The 20134-nt window shown below is 49.6% G+C and overlaps 1 protein-coding gene across 2 annotated transcripts in view; it reads left to right on the top strand.

The window, feature by feature from the left end:
• PCCA (propionyl-CoA carboxylase subunit alpha) overlaps positions 1 to 20070 on the top strand; it is a 405590-nt gene extending 385520 nt beyond the window's left edge. For both annotated transcript variants that reach the window (XM_045978130.1, XM_045978131.1), the window contains 3 exons: positions 5407 to 5547; positions 17199 to 17276; positions 19730 to 20070. In XM_045978130.1, coding sequence (XP_045834086.1) covers positions 5407 to 5547; positions 17199 to 17276; positions 19730 to 19798 — 288 coding nt within the window. In that variant the 3' untranslated portion in view covers positions 19799 to 20070. The remainder of the gene's footprint in view (positions 1 to 5406; positions 5548 to 17198; positions 17277 to 19729) is intronic.
• Positions 20071 to 20134: the final 64 nt, after the last annotated feature.

The following is a 20134-nucleotide window of genomic DNA, read 5'->3' on the forward strand; positions in this document are numbered from 1 at the left end:
TTAAAAGAAACGGGTGTTTTTAAAAAGGAATGTGAAAAATTACATTTTCTCTCCTAGCACAAGAGTTTTTCTGTACTTTTCAGAAATCGTGCTCGTGGGCAGAAAGGAAAGGTTTCAAAGGAACCTCATCTCCATATGGTTTTACTCGATAATCCTTTATCCAACATCTTCAGCCCTCATTCCTTTGCTTTCTTGCCTGTGGCTACATTTCTATCTCTGCATCAATTAGCACAGTGATTTATACAACAAGCAAGCAGTTTAGAGGTAATGGTACACAATTAACATCTCATTCCACCAGAAAGGGTATGCTAAATACCCCAGTCATTGCTTTCTCTGCCTGGAATTGAAATAAGTGTTTGTCCTAATTCATATGCTATCTGATGTGAAGTAGGCCTGCTTTGTACTGCACTACACCATTAATCTAATTATAGATAGCTGCAAATGAAGTGCTGTCGGAGCTGGGAGACCGAAGAAAATAGCCTTTTGTCATTTCGCCTGACTCTGTGAAGCGGGATCACACTTTACGGGGCAATACTGCAAAATGGAAATCTCCATAATATTGCTGCCTGTTGCATCTTTTCTAATTGCCGCTGCATTGTAAACACAACCGGGCGCTGATCTAAATAGAGCTGTAGATCTGCTGTCTTGTGGGCTGCCGGAGAGTCCTCCGAGTGCTGTTGGATTAAATGATGCGTCCTGATTGACAGCTACCTTGAGACTGCGCGGATGGAGTTGTCACCGAGCTCTGCTAACAGGCTGCAGCTGCGTAGACGCTGTTCTGTTCACTCACCTTCTCCGCCCCGGGCGTCCCTCCCAGAGAAGGGCTGCGAGCTGCGAGCTGCGGGCTCTGATTCTCCATGTTTCCTGGAGAGTTCGGTTGGGTTGGCTTTGCTGGGCCCGATGCTGAGGTCGAGGGGAACGCATTTTGCAGGGCGGTGAACCCCTGCTGTGTTGCCCCGCCCAAGTGTTAATGGTGTAGCGCACAGAGAATTTAGGAAAGGAAAAACAAAGTTGAATTAAGATTCTGATTCCACCTCAGTGTCACGTTTTGTAGCAAGTCGTTTCTGTCACTTTAAGGAGCTGACAGTTGCTCCCCAGCTCAGAGTTAGGAGAGCAGACTTCCAGGGGCACATGTGAGGGTCAGCGCTCGTGGCCACCCTGGAAATGAAGACACAGTTGAAGGTGGGAGACCCTTGGGGTCAGGAGGTGGAAAACTTTGAAGAAGAAGAGAGCCTTGTGTCGGAAAAGATGCGCCGCCACCTGACTTGGCGAGGGTCCACAGAGAGGGTGTTAGGGGACTCGATGGAAAATAATTACTAGGCAAGTTCATCATTCACCCGTGACCCAGATGGCCCACAGCTGCCCGGCAAAACCATGACCAGTTCAGCCAGTGTACACCAACTCCTTGTTTTGGAAGAACGACGCAGAAATGGAAAGCAGAGGTGCGCTGTGTGACGAGGAAGTCACAACTGGAAAAATACTCAAAGCACACTTAGTCTTCATCCTGCCAGGAGCCCACAGACCTCGGAATCGTGCAAGTGTGAGCACGTGGGACATGTCAAGAGGCTGGAGGGTTTAAGCTCCCTGGGGAGGTGCAGCGGCCTGCGGCAGGGTGTTCTGTGTGACCTCCTGAGTGGGGCATGTCCACAGCGCCGGCTGTTCTACTGGCCGTGGCACACACAGCCGTGTGCGTGCGTGTGTGTGTGCGCGCGCGCGCGTGGGCCTGGCACCGGTGGCCGGGCCCGTTTGCAGGGTGGTTTCCTTAACTGAGTGATCAAAAAGTATATATGCCTCCCAACCCATGACTGCTCCCCCAGCCCGTGTCCCCAGCTCTGACAGCTCCCTGCTCCCCAACTTTCCGCCCTTTTTTCAGGTTCCATGGTAAGACCTGCATGTTCATTTTTAGAACAGTTGCGTTGTGTCCCTTTTAATCATCCATCTCTTTAGTTTTCGTCCTGATCCTTTTATGTCTGGTATGATTCCCTTCTCTTTCTTCCTTTGGAACTTGTTGGGAGACACTTTCTTGTTGGGCATGGTTTTACTTTGCAGACACCAAACAGTTGATTTGCTTAGAGACCCGGGCTTGGGTCATTAGATGGCACCTGGGTCCTTCCCGTTATTGTCCTGCGTGGAGTCTGGAGAGCACCTGTTCTCAGCACTTGCTTACATGGTGAGCTGCTTTTTTTTTTTTTTTTTTTTTAGATTTTATTTATTATTATTTGACAGAGAGAGACACAGTGAGAGACGGAACACAACCAGGGGGAGTGGAGAGGGAGAAGCAGGCTCCCTGCTGAGCAGAGAGCCCAATGTGGGGCTCCATCCCAGGACCCTGAGATCATGACCTGAGCCAGAGGCAGACGCTTAATAACTGAGGCCCCCAGGCACCCTGTGAGCTGTTTTTCGAGAACTTGATCATTTGACTGTGGTTGGGGAACACCTCCCTACAACCACAGTGAGACTCCGTCTGCTCATGAACCCAGAGCGAGTCCGCCTCAGGCCCTGCACGGAGCAGCTTCTAATCCCCCATGACCTGGCAGCATGAGCCCCTTCTGGCCTCAAAGGATTATACTTGCATGTCCCCTCGACTAATCTTTCTGATCTTGGACTCCCACCCCGGAAGCATCCAGTTTGTGGTTTCCGTACTTGCAAACAGTAACAAGTTAGAATCCAGTCTCTCCAGGAAAGTTTCGCCGAACCCATTAGGGCTGTTAAATGCCTAGAGTAAAACCCCAGGGTTTCCTTGGTGCATCCCAGGGCATTTTCCTGAATTCTTTCAGCAAGTTGGCTGCTGTGCCTGTGCCCCCTAAGAATTCAGAGAAACCAATAAGTAGCAGTTTTGATCATTAGCTCTGAAGACCCTAGTGAACACTGTTAAATTACTTCTTTTCTGGCGGCATCTGAAAGCTCTTCTGGTTCGCACCAGGCCGGTGGTTCTGCGGGGCCTGCGGGGCCCAGATGCCGTGTCCGCCCTGCTCCTACCCCGGTTCCCACCCAGGCCCCCACCCCGGCTGGCGCCCCGTGTGCCGCTGCGCGGGCCTGGCCAGAGCCAAGCCGTTGTTTTAATAGGCCTGTTTGTGTGGGCACGCCGAAGGGGTCAGGACAACATCAAAGGTAATCTTAAAAAGAGAACCTTCTTGCTGCCTCCTCTTTTTATATTCAGAAAGGTCGTTTCTTCGCCAACTCTTCGCACCGAGGCCTCTCCTGAGGCATTTACCCCGTTGTTATTTTTCGCTTGTGATTACAATAAGTCGCTTATCCCCCAGACAGATTTAAGAACAATAAACAAATACAAAAGGAAAAGCAACATCTCATCAGTAACAAAGACTGCATCTGAAGGCGTTGAGTTTTGTGGCTGTTTTACATCTCTTTCCAAGCAAAGCAGGAGTCCCACGGAGAAAGGAATTCAAAAGATATGAAAATTATAAAAATAGTAAAAGGATCCAGTTTTAGGCAGGATCTTGTCATTTCTGGGGAGAAATGGAGCTGGGTACAATCTTAGCTCTTTATTTATATTAAGGCTTGTTTGTGATATAGCTAAAATTAGTTTTTAAGTCTATCCACTGTGGTGAAATGTGAGAAATCATATTATCCTCAGTGGAGAAAGATACTTTCCTTGAATTTTGACTTCTTATTTTGAAGTCAAATGGAACAAGGGACCAGGGGAGGTGGGAATCAGTCTGGGTACTGCATGGAACCTGGACATCTGGGCCCAGTGCTGGCCAGTCGCATGGAGGGAGCGGCGGAGGGCGCCGACAGCCAGAGAATTGACTTTTGTGTTCACTCGCCTCCTCCTAGTGATGTTGGATTTTATTTTCCAAGGTAGACGGAGCCCGGATATGAAAACTATGCAATTTGGTACAATTATATTCTCCCTTCTTTCGCTGTCCACCACCTCCCCCATAGTTTAATGAAAGACTTTGAGGTGCAATTCATTGCTGATAAATAGTCCCTCTTGCCCAGAATTGTGTATTAGACTGACAGCAGAATGCACTTTCCTTGCTTTTCCCTTGCCACTTATGACTCAGATGAATTTTAATAGGAGCAAAAAGCTTTTATTTGCACAGTAATTTCACTTAAGGATCATATCCTTCAGAAACTGGCAGACACTTGCATGTCCTGATTGTAAAACACACACTCAGGAGTAAAGAAACATGCAAAAGATGTTATTAGTCAACCTGTCACAGTGGCAAATCTGCCTCTCCTGGGGCCTTCCCCCACCCCTTTGGAATAGACCCTGCAAAGAGCAGGCTCAGAGAGGGCCCCCATCCCTGTCCAGAATGAGGGGGGTGAGTTCTGTTTTGCTTTTGCATCCCTGCGGTCAGGATGCCCACAGGAAGCTTTGAGTTAGGGCAGCGTTTTTTCCCCCAACAAAATGGAGCCGCCTGGAAGTTGTGTCTGTCTTACCCCTGGGGGATGCGATCCGCTGGGAATCCAAACCTCTTCAGGTGGTGGTTTCAACTTCCCCGAGGAACACCTCCTCAAACCGCTTTGGTTTGTTTCTTTTTGGGCAGACCGAACCGTGGCTCTGATACTTGGCCACAGAGATGGGGAGGGGTTTTTCTCGCAGGGGCAGACATTCTCCTTTATTAGAATGTTCTGTTGGACTGAACTTCCCTTTAATGCCCGTAATTGTTTGAGAGCCCCCTACAAAAGGTTTCATGGAAATGCTTGTGCGCAACGTGTCTTTCAGCGGTTTTGCAATCTTGGTGTTATTGTCTCTCAGTGTTCAGGATACTCATTCTGTCATCCTGATCTACCCTAACCGTCCTGGTACCTTGGAAAGGCTGCCTCACGTTGTGCCTAAAAAGAAAGCTAGCTTTTCCTGTAGTGCATCTAACATATTGTGTCCCTAGAAGAAAATTGAATTTTAAATATTATTTTGCCCCAAACGAACACTGAAACCCTTTGTCTTAACTACTTGGTGGCGCAGCCGTTCTGGAGGGGAGTGGAAAGCGCGAGACAGCGGTCTGCTGCCATCTGCTGGCAGCTGCTCGCAGAGTCACCCCTCTCCTGGCTGACCCAGACAGCTCCTAGGATTGGGGGGGTGGGGGCGGCGGTAGGGGGGCCAGAGATGCTTACAAGCGGTGAAAGGAATACAAGGAAAATTCTCACTGTTTTCTTTACAGACTTTTGAGATATTTCTCATAATGAGAAAAGGTGACTACTGTTTGTCACTAATTACTGGAGTTACTTCTATTTAAAGAAACTTCCTAAATCCTCCTACCCACAACATGTGCCAGAAACAAATGTATTCTTGGTTTTAAGTACAATAATTCAAAACCATTTGACTTCAAAGATGTTATCACTTAAATTTCAAGGCTGCAAATGATTCTGCATGGATGCTACATTTGAGGAAAAGTTCTTCCTTGAAACTCATTTATGTTTGTTTGTTTTTTCTCCCTTAAGTATCAGGTGCGTATCTTAACCAAACTGGCTGCAGAACTGAACAAATTTATGCTGGAAAAAGTGGCTGAGGACACAAGCAGTATTCTGCGCTCCCCGATGCCTGGCGTGGTGGTGGCCGTCTCTGTCAAGCCTGGAGACATGGTAAGGACCATGCCTGTCTGTGGGACCGGGTGGACTGAGGCGTGACCTTGCTCCGTGCAGCTCGTTCTTGACTGCTGTTCCCCCACGGAAAAGCGGAAGAGCTTGTGTGCATTCCCTGTCCGGCTGTTGCGCATTTGAGTTGGGTTGGTAACACTATCTCTTGAGTGCCTCCCCTCCCAAAGACCTGGGACTAGCATAGAAATAAGGCCCGATTCATTCTGTTAATTGGCGAATTTAGTATTTTGGCAATATTTTATTTAAACTTTTATTTAAACTGGGCTTTGAGCATCCTTGAAGAACTGATACCAAGAAATAACCCTTTGATGGGAACTTTCTGTGTGACTTCTGGAATAAACGGGAAGGGAACTAAGGAAAGTTAATGCCATAGACTGTGTAGTATCAGAGCCCTCCTGTTACTTGATACATGTAATGTAGGATCACAGTTTGAAGCTTTTCATCTCGACCTTGTGACATTAAGGCACAAATCAAGGCTGTATTAATATTTTCATACATATTTAGTCTCACGATAACATGCTGTTATAGTGGGATACATGCATTTCACAGAACATGGATAGAAGTCTCTGTGGATTTGCAGCAAAAATAAGAAGAAAACAAAGATGCAACCAGATTTCTAGGGAACACTTAGACACTAGCATTTTTCTTTATGTGCTGGAAAATAATAGCCAAACATGATCATCTTCGAAGGATGGTATGGTGATTCCATTTTTTATCTCTGGTGAGGAGTTTACATGTTCTCCTGTAAAGAGGCATTAAAACTGCCTCTGTGTTTCTATATTAACATAAGTAAAATAAGGTCGAGAAAAACTCATATAGTTGGCACTGCCTTCTAGAAAGATACTTAAAATAAATGAAAATCAAGAAAAAACAATCAGCTGCTTAAATAAATGGCCCTGAAACTGGTAAGCGACGTCAGAAAGCTGACTCCAACAATTGCTTTCACCTGAGGATACCGAAATAGACTCCACCTGCTTTTCTAGAAAAGCACAGAAGAGGCTCAGTAGCTGTGAACTGTTATCTTCACTTTGAGGGCACTGACATTCGTGGGAGAAAGTGCACAGTAAGACTGTCTTAAGAGGGTATCTGGGGCCTCAGTCGGTTAAGCGTCTGCCTACAGCTCAGGTCATGGTCTCAGGGTTGGGGGATGCAGCCCCCAGACAGTCCCCTGCTCAGCGGGGAGTGTGCCTGAGGATTCTCTCCCTCTTCCTCTCCTCCTCCTGCACACACATGCGAGCTTTCTCTCTCTGAAATAAATAAATAAATAAGTCCTTTTTTTTTTTTTTTTTTTAAAGATTTCATTTATTTATTTGACAGAGACAGCAAGAGAGGGAACACAAGCAGGGGGAATGGGAGAGGGAGGAACAGGCTTCCCACTGAGCAGGGAGCCCAATGTGGGGTTCGATCCCAGGACCCTGGGATCATGACCTGCGCCGAAGGCGGATGCTTAATGACTGAGCCACCCAGGAGCCCCTAAAATAAATTTAAAAATCCTTAAAAAATTGCCTGCCCTCTCACGCTGCATCATCAGAGCAGTCAGTGGAATCTTCTGGCAACTAGACGCGTAGGTTGGTAAATAACGTGGTGTGTTATTTTGGGGTTTTGCTTTTTTCCCCCACTTTTCTTCTTAAGCCTTTTCTAGAAGCTACATAGGCTGCCATCCTGAGCTTGTCAGTCCTAATTGTGCAGCTTTAATTACAAAATCACAGTTGCACTTTAAAAAAATAGAAGTGTGTAACTGAAATCCTTATTTTTCCAACACCTGAGTCAAAACCTGAAGGGGGATCAGGAGGGGGCTCAGATTGCGATCTCGTGCCTCCCCTTGGCACCAGGCTCCCTGGAGCCCTCCTGGGGCAGAGAACTGGGAGCCTGCAGCCTCCTTGTTTCCAGCAACTGCTTTCTCCCGGGCTAGCTTCTCCAGACACCAGGGGGTTTAGCCTTCATACTTTCCATTTCCTGGCTAATAATTTAATGTGGGAAAGCAAGGCATTTAGTAAATTGGAACAATGTGGTATTAGTCGTTGGTTCATTGGGATAGCTCAGATATTGAAAACCACCACCAATAATTAAATGTGGGTATTCGAGAAGGGTTTAATTTGAGAACTAACTGTTAAAAATATGTTACTGTGGTGTAATGGGACCTCTATTTTATGTAGTCCTTTAAAGTCAGTCGTGGGGGGTGTACCCCTAGCAAACTGGCTCCTGAGGTCTGTGCTGTTCGCCTTACCCAGAAAGGAATGCTCTTCGCACGCTCATGCCTAGGCTGGTCAAGGAGAGTGCCTGCTTTCTTTAATTCTTCTCTCCAGCTTCCCATGCCACTTGTGGTCCCTGCTCGACTTCCTTTCTTATTCTGTGCCATTGTGTTTTGATAAAATAGTGTTTTCTCTTGAGTTATTATTTGCGAAGTGTCCCAGACCGCTAATACCTTCCCCAAATGCAGGAGGAGAAGTTTCATCGTGGACTCTTAAGGGCAACTTCTATAATTAGATCGGCCTTGTGTCATTAAAAGCCAGGAAACTCTCCTTTGACCAAAGGCAGAGCACTTACATGAGGCCATTATGAGAAAAGAATACTGGTCACTTTTAAGTTTTGCGGTTTTAAATTATTTTAGCTCCGCGGGGCATGTTGTGTTGTGCTTAGTACCAACAATCGCTGAGCCCAAGTTCTACTTTTATCGGTAGAAAGATAATGGAATCAGTCCTCTCTGTGTGTTTTCAAGGAAAACAGGACCAAAGAGACAAATTGCAAATTCTTTGAATTTTTTTTTAATAGTTAGATTTCAGTAATCTGTAATTTTTATATTTAGGTTAAGTAAAATCTGACAAATCTTAGAAAGCTGGGCCTGGCAATAATGTGTTCTACAAAAGCATCACATAAATAATAATTAATAAATGTGTTTTGTGAGGTAAACCATCTTAACAGAGTTTAAAAAAAAAAAACAACAACAAAACCTCAGGGCAAAATGATGTGGGGGGGGGTGCTGTTTAGAAGTCATAAATGCACTCAGCTTCCTGTGGGAAAGTCTTTCCCCGCCCTGAGCACAGAGGCTGTGTTTTTTTTTGTTTTTGTTTGGATTCACACAGCAAAAGTTTCTCATATCTTTCAGGGTCTGTTACACAGTATTTGACATTAAATGTGGCAGTAAAGTCATTTTTTAAATGATTGTACAGTAGCTTTTTTTTTTTTTTTAACATGTGGGGAGGGGATTGTTGGTAACAGGCTATCAAATGCATAGAAATGCATAGACGCAAACAGACCCAACAGTAAACGAAGTAGGAGTGGCTTATGGAGAGTCACCCATTTACTTCAGAAAACAGTCGATAGAATGACTTTGATATGCCTTTAGTCTGTTGGGGTTTTTTTGTTTTTTGGTTTTGTGGTCATCCACCCTCTGAAAATATTTTCACGACTGATTTTAATGTCAGTTGGAAGAATATCTATTTTTCTGTATATTTAGCACCGTCATAAAATGAGGGCCTTCTAATCAAGGCAGTATTTTTTGTAACTTACTGTAATTTTAAAAATGTCTATCTTTATGATATCCTTGAACAAAAATATTAAAAACACCTTCTCTCAGAATAATGGCAGAGGGTACTTGCCCGCTTTAGGCTGAGAGCTGCCGAAATGTCACACAATTTCCATCTTGACTCCGAAGCGTAAAATAAAGTCATTAGGGGCACAGTTGTTTTGTTAGCCCTTGGATACCAGAAACAAAGCAAAAAACAAAAATAAAAAATAAGGCAGCCCAAGGGGAGGGTTTACTGTTGTGGTGTATCAGGATTTCTGAGTTAGCTTCCAATGCAGCAGACCGCTCGGATTTGGATCAGAAATATCCATCTTACTCAAACAGTAACAATTGAGACATGAATCGGAAGTGGGGGTGTCCCCATTTACATGTCTGTCTTTGGCAGTGGCGCGTTGTGACTTAACCAGTTTGTGAGACCAGGTCAGATCACAGATGGGCAGTGAGTGCCTGTTGCTGCTTTTCTTGCCCATAGCCTGCTCAGTAGCAGTAAGACAGGCCTTGGGAGTATTTTGGGGGGGCCAAGATGGGGAAGATCTACTGCAGAATGGAACCGGCCTTTAGCAGAAGGGGGAGTAGGTGTTTGGGACTGTTCTCGTGCAGTGTCTTGGGCAAAAAATGGAATCCTGTAATGTCTTGGGCAAAAAATGGGATCCTGTAAAGTACCCCCATAAGAACAGAAAATTTGTGATCATTAATAGGAGTACCACCCAGATTTTGCCCCGATGTCTGTCCTCCTTGTGTGTGCTCCTTCGGGGCTGCTAGGGGAGGGCTTCCAAGCGGTTGGATGGCCAGCGACCCGGAGAGACCCAGGTTTGCGTTTTGGAGTTATGGTATTCACACTGCCCCTTTGCCCCCAAACCCTCTCCTCTGTAATTGAGCCCATGGCTGGTCCTGGGGAAGTTGCAGATAAACTTGGCAAGAGACCTCTGGTTTTCAGGTCACAGATTTGAAGCCTCCTTTGCTCTCAGATATTTAATTAATTAACTAATTAATTAATTAAAGCTTTTATTTATTCATGAGAGACAGAGACAGAGAGAGGGAGGCAGAGGGAGAAGCAGGCTCCCCACTGAGCAGGGAGCCTGATGCGGGACTCCATCCCAGGCTCCTGGGATCATGACATGAGCCGAAGGCAGATGCTTAACCGACTGAGCCCCCACAGGCGCCCAGCCCTCAGGTATTCTAGATAAGAGGCCTTGGACTGGTCCCTCCTGCCCTGTGTCTGTCTGGCAGGGACCCGCTTACCTCGTATGGCCCAGTATCCACAACAGCATCTTTCCCTGGCCAAGGACCTGGCCTTGACAGATCCGTTTTCCTGTTTCTGGATACCTCGATTCATAATCCTAAAATCATTACAGTAATGAAATTTTCATATTTGATGGCAGTTTATTTGACAAGATGCCAGTTTTCCACCCAGACCTCAGATTGCATTCCAAAGCATGTATAAATAAATCTGTGCATTCATTGTTTAATGTTTTTAAACTCAGATTATAAAACATCACATACATAAAGGTCCAGAGAATAATAGAAATACTCAGATGCTCTCTGCTCATCTTTACTGTATTTGCTTCCCCTCGTACTGAACAATAAAAGGTCGCTTCCACCTTGAACTTGCCCTGGGCCCCTCCCTAATCAGATTCCTGTCCTGCCTTCAGCGGTGATGGCTACCCCACGTTTGGCCTTTTTGTCTTTTCCAGATAACATTCCTTTTTCAGTGTTAGGGTTAACTTTCGTTGGACGTTAACAAGTTGAGAAATCTTACAATTTAAGCTGATGATTGTCTGTTTTTAAGGTCCATCGGTAAGTTGAGTGTCGCGGGAGAGTCTCCTACAAGTTTGGCATTTTATTTTCCAAGAAATGATCTGCATGGAATTAGAGGCTGTGTTATCCTGCTTTTAACCATTTTTAAAATGGCAGTTTACAACCTTACCAAGATTCAAAAGATCTTTCCTCACCGTTTTGCTTAAAAAACAAAAACAAAAAACAAACCAAAACCCCAAGACGTGCAGTCGCCGAGTACTTGAAGACAGCGACTTCCTAGAGATGGATCCAGACTGATCTCTTAAAGATGCCGTGAGTTCTCCTCTCACTCTAGGGGCTTTGGCTGCAGTTCCCGGCTAACTTCCAGGGCAGGAGGGAGAGATGTTTTTCATTTTAAGGAAAACTGGACTTGTATTGGCCACGACTCTGTATTCGCTCCCCCACTTGGTCACCCACCGCACAAAGCCAGGGAGGTGGCTCTGGGCAGTGGGGGAGCGGGGCCAGCGGGGGCGGGGGGACAGGCAGGGACCCCGAGTTCCCCCAGCCAGCAGCCTGGTTGATGTGTCACCCCTTCTTGCGCGTGCCCTTCTCAGTGAGTCAGGCGGTGTGCACACGAGCCCATCGCGGGAGGGCTCCGGCGACAGGGGGTTTGGTGGCATTTCTGTCGCCTGCCTCCTCTTTCTTTGTAATTTGATGATGGTTCCTTCCCTCATCACTGCTTAAATACTAGACTGTCTCCGGGGTCTTTCTCCCTCCCCCTTTACATGAAGATGCTGGGATGTGAACGCACATTTCTTCTTGGGGAAATATCAGGGGATATTTACCAGCCTATCTTACGGGCTCAGAAAGAGGAAGTTATTATAATCAGATTCTAGCAGTGCCTTTTAACCAAATCTGAGAGGCCTTTTCCTTGTGGCTGTTCACTGCGTCTTTCTTCAGATCTGAGGGCTGTAAAATGCATTGCGTTCAGGCACCTGTGTTCTAAGTAGAACAGCCTTTAAAAATGTAATTGAAGGATTTTCACTTTCGTGGCGTCGTCAGCGGGGTTGATATTGATCCTCGCTTTCGGGTGGCCCCGGGCGGCAGAAGGGGAGACCGCTGCGGGCCGGGAAGCCCTCCGAGCCTTCTGTCTCATTTGGCAGAAAAACACAGAACACAGGACAACAAAAGGCGGCTCCCTGTTCCATAAAAATTCTTCCTCCCGCCCGCCCCTCTTCCCCGAAAAGGGGACTTAATTTTTCAGCTGCACACAGTGATTTGGTGCTCGCTCTTGCATTGAAACAGTTGCTGTCTGAACAGGCAGGAAACAGTTTCCTTTTAATTGCCCAAATCATTCGGAAGTGCTTCGTGCCCCGCTTCTGTACGGCAGATGCTGTGCATTAATTGGCCTGCGTAGAAGTGACCCAGGGTTCCTTGCAGCGGGCCCAGTTTTAGGCAGAGGGCTTAAATAGCTTGTTTATTATTCTGTATAATCTGGCGTACATTATGTGCGCCCGCACGTGTCGCGTTTCATGGTCTGCACTTTCTAATGTCATGTGGGTTTCAAAACCTGTGTTTCTCCGGTAATGTACTAGCAGCAGGTAAGCTCCAGATACCATCCATCAGGAGCTAATTTTTGATCCAGATATTGCAATGACTGATGAACCTGTCTTGTGTGTGAATGTTCAGCACAGGAGAAAGCCATATGCCACTGGCACGATTTCTTGTGCGTTCTTTACAGTTGCCGGAGAAGTGGGCTGACGGGGGCAAAGCCCTCTGCGACATTCTGTCCTCTTCCCTCCGCTGAAAGGATAACCCCTTTGAAACCGCCCTGGTTTGGGCCGACAGGAGAGCGTGGGGGCCGCCTTCGAGGAAATCCGACTCCCGTACTCATTTTCTTGATCAGAAATAGGACTGCACACTCTTAATAGGGAACCTTGTTTTGTTACTCCCCGTCTGTTCAAAACAGACCTTCGCCCATTAGAAGGGCCTCCCCTGTGTGGGAAGAGCACAGCTGTTACTGTAAACCTCATCCCGTCACTGTATCACCCCCATTTTGTGGCTCTGAAGGATGAAATTGAGAAATGGAATACTGTGCAGTCAGCCTTTACATCTCCAATTTTAGGCCTTTGCCATCATTTTCATGCTTTTATTCCAAATCAAATAACATTAGTGCGCTACACCACCTTCTGATGAATGTCTGCTCTCGAGCTCAGCTTTTCAAGTCTGGACTTTTGGGGGCTTCCTTTTATGTTTGGTGGAGGTCTTTCTTCCCCCTCTCTCTGCTCGTTCTCTTCCTGCACTTTCTTTGAGCTTTCTTCACGCGTTCGCAGTCTGAACGATACAAGTAGCCAAACGTCTCCCAGTCTTAGCGTGCTTTTGCAAGAGGGACGAATGTGGGGGAAGGTTCTGGGCCTTTTCATCTTTGGGGAAGGAGTGAGGCGAACTTGGTAGAAGGATATTGGGGGCTTTAATCAGAAATGAGAAGGGGTTTAAATCATTAGCACAACAAAGCGTACTATAAGCTTGAAGATGAAAGTCTCTGGGGAAAGAGTCCTCTGAAAATAAATGGGACTTGATAGATTTCCATATCATTTATAACTTCCCTTAATTACACTTGGAAGACTTGCCAGTAAAACTGGAAAATTGGCAGCCTATCTCCATTAGAGTCATTTTGCCGACCATGGCAAGCAGCTGGCTTTACTGGATTTTATTTCCCATCACTCACAATTAATCATCAGCAGGAGATGTCTGAAGCTCTTCAGCGCCGAGCTCTGCCGGGGACACGGAGGCCTCCTAACCATGCGAAAATCTGCTGAGTAAATGGGCCGGGTTTTCCCTCCAGCTTACTCATTCTGGAGCGAGGCAGGCCCCCGCTTAATGAGTGCGCTCTGATAATCGGATGCGAATGTGAACCTTGACCCCATGTCAAAGGAGAGGACGCAATAAGCCGGATGAAAGATCCAGGACTGGGGCCTCCAAACTTTACACCAATTAGACAGGGAACGGGGAAGTACATCAGGCTGACTAGGTTTATCGAAAAGACTTGCGAGGCTTGTGACCATTTTGTAAGCCCAATGTTGGAGACCTCCTGTCACAATCAGTGAGCCTTTATCAGATGACGCACAAAAGTGTTAGAGGAGTGTGCGTGCAAAGCCCTAGGTGGCCGTGCCCTCCGATGTGAGCCGTCCCGGCGCTCCCTGCCCACGAGCACCTGGGGAAACGCGGAAGGTGTCCCCACGACCCTCTGAGCACGAGCACCTGGGGAAACCCGGAAGGTGTCCCGACAACCCTCCGAGCACGAGCACCTGGGGAAACCCGGAAGGTGTCCCGACGACCCTCCGAGCCCTGCACGGAGATGGGCCACCGCCTCCGCACCCGAGGCTCCGGGATTGCGGGGGACACGGCGGGGGCGGAGGGGACACAACACGACCCCGGGGCGAGCACCCATGACAGCGTGGCCGGCGGTCTCAGGGCTCCTCCAGCCGGGATGGCTGAGGGATGAAAGACTGAATTTAAATCAAGTCCATGTGTGCGTGTAACACGACTCTGCTGACCAAGACGGCCTTTGCTATCGTGCGGGGTCTCAGAGAACAACTTCCAAGGGTTCTTTTTCTTCTAGGAAAACTCTGACTACAAAACCCATTGCTTAAGTGAGCAGGGAGGGAGCAGTGAATTACTTAAAGTTCCATCCAGACCTGAGTAGACATGGAGACCAGCAGACCTGGGGAGGGGACCGGGGAGAGGACCAGGAGAGGACCAGGAGAGGAGGATGGAATGTAGATTCAAGGCAGTGTTGCCGGCTGGGTCGCTTGGAATCCAGAGGCACTTTTAAGTCCTTTTAATCAAATTGCCAGTGACACAATAAAAAAGAGAGTATTTTAACTTGGGGACGTCCCCACGTCTCCTGATTACCTGTCTAAATCAGAGGTTTTGTTTTTCTGAATAATGTGATTGGGGACCTGCCGCTTGAATCACCCACATGCAGGGTACGAGCACCCAGAGCCGGCCAGGAAGGACGGCTGGCGAGGGCAGAGCCCCGTGAACTTGTGGCCGGTCTGCCGCTGCTGCTGCCCCATGCTCCCGCGGGCCCTGATCTCCACACTGGTGTGGCCGGCTCGAGCCCGGCGTGGAGTCATGGCCCACGCCCCGCCCCCCTCCTGCACAGGCCCTGTGTCATCCTCGTCGGGTTGGTCTGTGCCCCTCAGTGTGACCACTGGACATCTGCCGGGTCCATGTCTTTCTCCTGTTTGCATTAACTGTGAATTGCTTATTTGAAGATCCGGCGCAGACCCCATGACAGAGCAGGGCACTCTGGCCTGCGGATTCTGAGCCATGGGCTGAGCAGCTGAGAGGGGTCAGACCTGCTGCGGAGGGGGTTAGGTCGTGCCCCCTTCCAAGAAGCCCACCAGGCCAGGGATGGGCTCTCAGATGACAGCAGAGGAAGCCCAGCTGGGTGGGGGGCGTGGGCTAAGCTCACCCAGGTCCCCGCGGGGGGCACTCGTCTCCCCGGGCAGCAGAGAGCTACCACAGCCCAGAGTAGAGAGCTGATAACAACTTTGTGGAGAGGATTTCCATTCTGTCACATTGAGTTCCAGACCCACTTCCAGAAATCCACCGGGGCCCAGTTGCGAGCTATGTCGGGGGGCCGGCTCTGGCCCCTTGGCCTCTGAGACACCGGGCTGTGGGGCCAGCCCGCGGGGCTTTGGGGAGGGGGGCTGCATGGCAGGTGCTGCCCGGGGGGGGGGGGGGGGGGGGCTGTTCCCGTCTCCATCTCGCGGGCTCCCCACCTGCCTCTGAAAAGAAAAAAGGCCCCGAGGGATGACTTGAGGGGTAGTTGAGCCGACGCCCTGCCTGTGGTCCCTCTGCCTGCGAAGAGCAGCCCTCGGCGTGTGGGTCATTCGCTCTCCTCTCCGTCCGCGGAATGCAGATGCCCGGGGGGCGTGAATCACAACGGGCAGTGAGCGCGGAGCTTCCAGCCCAGCTCCCAGCACAGCGTCTCTCCTCCGTGCCAGCACCAGACTTTGGCATCCCCTCTCTCCCTAGATTTCTGTGCCAGGAAACGGCAGCCCACCACCTGATCAGCGGAGGAAAGGAAGGCGCGGGGCGCCGGCAGCCCAGACTGCCAGGGAGACAGCTTGTGCCGCGCAGGGGGCCGGGAGGGAGCTCGGGGATGATCTGGGGAGCGCGGGAGAGAACATTCTCCAGGCACTTATGCAACTCTGGGCCAGTACAGGCCCACCGGTGTGAGTGTCTGGGAGCTCCACCCCAGGATGCCCACCAGCACCCCGGAAGAGCCAGCCGGTTGCCCAAGGAACTCGGCTTCACCGTGTCGGAGACTGGGAGGCCCTTTTCGCAGAGAGAGGAGAGAAGCCCGGCCCAGCTCCTTGGAGCTCACCCATCAAGGGCAGCAAACAGAGACTGTAGAGAGCGGCTTTCGGGAACAGCTGCCTCCTGGCTGGAAGCCCCAGGCTTCAACCAGGGAGCCCATACCCAGCACCACCGGTCTACACTCCAGGACCAGGCACGGCTGTTAGCGGTCATTTCCCCATCAGAGGGCACCTTCCAGGAGCCACTTCCTTGTTACTCGGCCAGTCTTGCAGAGGTTGAGACAGGGGTACCCTGGCCGGCTGCTGTTCCCAGCTCCCCAAGGCTATGAACAGAAATGCTCTGGTTTTGGGTAATGGCTTTGTGGAGATAAAACCCCGCCCAGGGCAGTTTGGCCCCTTACGGTGCATGCTCAGTAGTTCTCGTCTAGTCCCAGCATTTTTTTTTTTTTAAAGATTTTTATTTATTTATTTGAGAGACAGAGATCACAAGTAGGCAGAGAGGCAGAGAGAGGGAGAAGCAGGCTCCCTGCTGAGCAGAGAGCCCCATGCGGGGCTTGATCCCAGAACCCTGGGATCATGACCTGAGCGGAAGGCAGAGGCTTTAACCCACTGAGCCACCCAGGTGCCCCTAGTCCCGGCATTTCTTATGCAACCATCACTACTGTCGATCTAGAACATCTTCTTCCCCACTCAGAAGAGATCTTGTGTCCATCAGTAACCATCTCCCCTTCTTCCTAGCCCCCGGAAACCACAGACCTTCCCATCTGGAGAGCTGTGCCAAATCTGGACGTTTTCACTTAGGAGGAAACATTCCATTTTGGCCACATCTCTGTGGCACTTGATGAGGACAGAGGGAACGGCCCTTCTCTGCTGCCCCCCCCCCCCCCCGAAGAGTCACTTGGAACATGAAGTCTTAGAGGTCTTTGCTGCTGTTTGGGTCAAACTGCAGAGCATCTGATAATCTCTTGATGGCTTCACCCTGGAGTGTTGTTGCAAAATCAGAACGATTTTAAAACTTGTCTCTTTTCTGTTTGTTTTTCCAGGTAGCAGAAGGTCAGGAAATTTGTGTGATTGAAGCCATGAAAATGCAGAACAGCATGACAGCTGGGAAAACTGGCAAGGTATGTCCCCAAGTTCCCATCAGCCCTTGCCAGCTCTGTGACAGGAAGCAGAACTTGCATCTTTGGATCTTGGATGGTTAGGGCTGGAAGGCACCGTGGAGGTGACTGACCCCTGCCAGCTCCTCGCTCCTGCAGACCAGACATGGGCGCTCTTTCTGCTTGGCACCCATGTGGCCCTGCCTCCTGGAGAGTCTGTCTGACGCGCAGGTAGTCAAAGAACAATTGTTCTTTCACCTTAATGTCTTTCCAATTAAAGGGTCTTTAATTTTTAATGTTTACATCTGTCTCAGAGGCGGTTAGTTGCCTGAGACTTAGGTAGCCCTGCAGGAACGGGTTAGAGAGATCGCAGAAATTAAGGTAACCCTTCAAGATAATTTCTCCACAAAGAGAACAATTCTAGACAATTTTAGATCAAGAGGAGCTGAAAGCCCCGTGTACATGTGGGACATAATGATTTAGGGAGGGAAAAGTGGAATCGTATTTGTTCTGAAACTTGTTAAGAGTAAAACTCACGTGTATTTTCTCCTTGAGGAAAATAGAAAAGTCCTTTTAGTGATAACTTCATTATTCTTCTTGCTTCTAAAAAGATGCCACCCACAGCTGAGGGAGGCTTTCCTGAAGGACAGTGTGGTTTGGAGGTGTCCACATCCTGCGGTGAGGGAGGGTGAGGTGGGGCAAGGAGAGGAGCAGAGACTGCCGTGGCCCATTCCGTGGGAAGCCAGGATCCAGCTCTGGGGCCATGGGTGTCCTGGCAGAGAGGTACTGCCTGCTCCCACTGTCACTTGCATCAGAGAGACACGTCCTCTGTCACCCCAACAGGAAATGAGGCTGCTGCCCAGACGGAAGGCCTGGCTGGGAGCAGATGCCCAGTTTGTGGGTGGCGGGCCCGGAGCTGGCTGCCGTTGGCAGGGCCCAGTCTCCATGGCCTTTGGGAGAGGAGAATGGCAAGATTTGGGAATCCTGGACTCTATATCTGATTCCTTTTCTAAAAGTGAACCCCAAAAAGGCCCTTGTTCTTATAGAAATTGGTGGTTTTGCTCCTTGCGATTAACATTTCTGCTGCATTAGTTTCATGTAATGTCCAGGCATGATGAGAACTTGATCTCATTTGGGGGGACCCAGAACATGTATAGATACACGTCTGATGCATGCCAAGGGCACCTGTTGCTGGACTGGGGTACTAAGACAAAAACTTAGGTGGCCTTAGCTTCCAGAAGGAGCGTGGAGCCCTCCTGTCAGTGTGTTCGGGGTCTGCCTGGTCTCACGGTGGCTTCTGGGTCCCCTGCGGAGGCTTAGCCCATCCCTTGCTGTCGGTGGCCCGGGAGCCGCTTCCAGGGTGTTGAGGGGCTCTGGGTCAGCATGTACTTTGGCCCGACCCCTATCAGCTGGAGCCCTTCCTGCCCATCCCGTTTCCTGCTGCGCCCCAGCAGGGCGCCCCAGGCGTGGCCAGAGCCCCAGTGCAGAGGAGTGGGCCGGGTGAGCCTCCGTTGGGCTGCTCTTATCTGGAGAGCCATTTTTCCTCCCGGAGCAAACGCTCACAATGGAAACCTGTCCTCCCTGTCGTCCTGTGCAAACAGCAGCGGCCTCAGATCCGCAAGAGCAGCCCCTCGGAGCCCGGAGCACCCTCCAGGCCTTTGAAGTCGTGGCGGCATGGCTTCCCGCGCTTCTGAGGGCCCCCAGGCTGGGATGCAAGGCCCACGGGCCCTTCTGGCCTTCCACTTCCCATCGGCGGCTCGGGGACGCAGGCCAGGCCCCCACCCCGCGGTCCTGGATGTCCCGCCGGTTCCCGGGTGCCCGGAGTGCCGGGCGGGTGTGGCCACCGCGGGTGTGCCGCCTCCGCCTCCCGCTCCCCGCTCGTTGGAGCCACCCGGGAGGCCGAAACCTGAAGCCCCGCCGCGCAGCCGCACGCCTTCGCGCGTTTCCTTTCGCTTTAGAGGGAAGCCCGTAGTCGCGGGCGGAGGACTTTCTCCTATTAGTGGTCCTCGTTCTGGCGCTTGTATCATTGCGTGAAGTTTTGGTTTGGTTTTGGTTTCTGAGCACGAAGGATACCAGGAACTCACCGCCTGAAGCCGCAGCCAAGTCTGGGAGGGCGGGCTGCTGAGAGCTCACGCAGCATCAGGGCGCTGGCTTTTAGGGGCGCTGCAGGCCCCCCCACCCCGTGCGCTTAGTGCGGGGCGGAGGGGGGAGGGGCAGCCGGTGGCACAGACTGTCTTGCACCTGCAGCTTCTAGGACAGACCTGGACAGGCGCGGGGAAGGGGAAGATGGCGAGTCACCACCCTCCCGAGGACCCCTGTGCTCTCCGTCCCCTCTGCCAAGCAGGAGCCGACTGTTGCGCCCCAAAGCCTGCCGGGCTGTCTCTTCATTTCCAGAAACGGGTGACGAGATGGCTCCCTCGTGGTCCAGTTAATAATACTGACTCTCCCCTCTTCTTTCTTTTCTTTTCTAATTCAAGGTGAAATCAGTGCATTGTAAAGCTGGGGACACAGTTGGAGAAGGAGATCTGCTGGTGGAACTGGAATGAAGTATTTATAGCCTTTCAGTCATCACCCAACTTAATTAGCCATTTGTATTATTCTTCTTTCACACTCAATTTAGTCGAGCGTTTTGCAGGAACACCCCTGTGCAGCAGATTTTACATGGTCATATTTATTCCACATATAGTCAAAACCAACATTCTGCCAAAAAATCACCAATGGAAATTTTTATTGATATAAATACTTGTACATATGATTTGTACTTCTGCTGTGAGATTTCCTAGTGTCAAAATTAAATCAATAAAGCTGAGCATTTGTCTAAATATTAGTTTGCCCTTTTTTTGAATGAAGACAATGTACATAAGAGGCTATGGGCTGTGCCA

This window comes from Meles meles, chromosome 14, assembly GCF_922984935.1.
Source record: "Meles meles chromosome 14, mMelMel3.1 paternal haplotype, whole genome shotgun sequence".
Lineage (NCBI taxonomy): Eukaryota > Metazoa > Chordata > Mammalia > Carnivora > Mustelidae > Meles > Meles meles.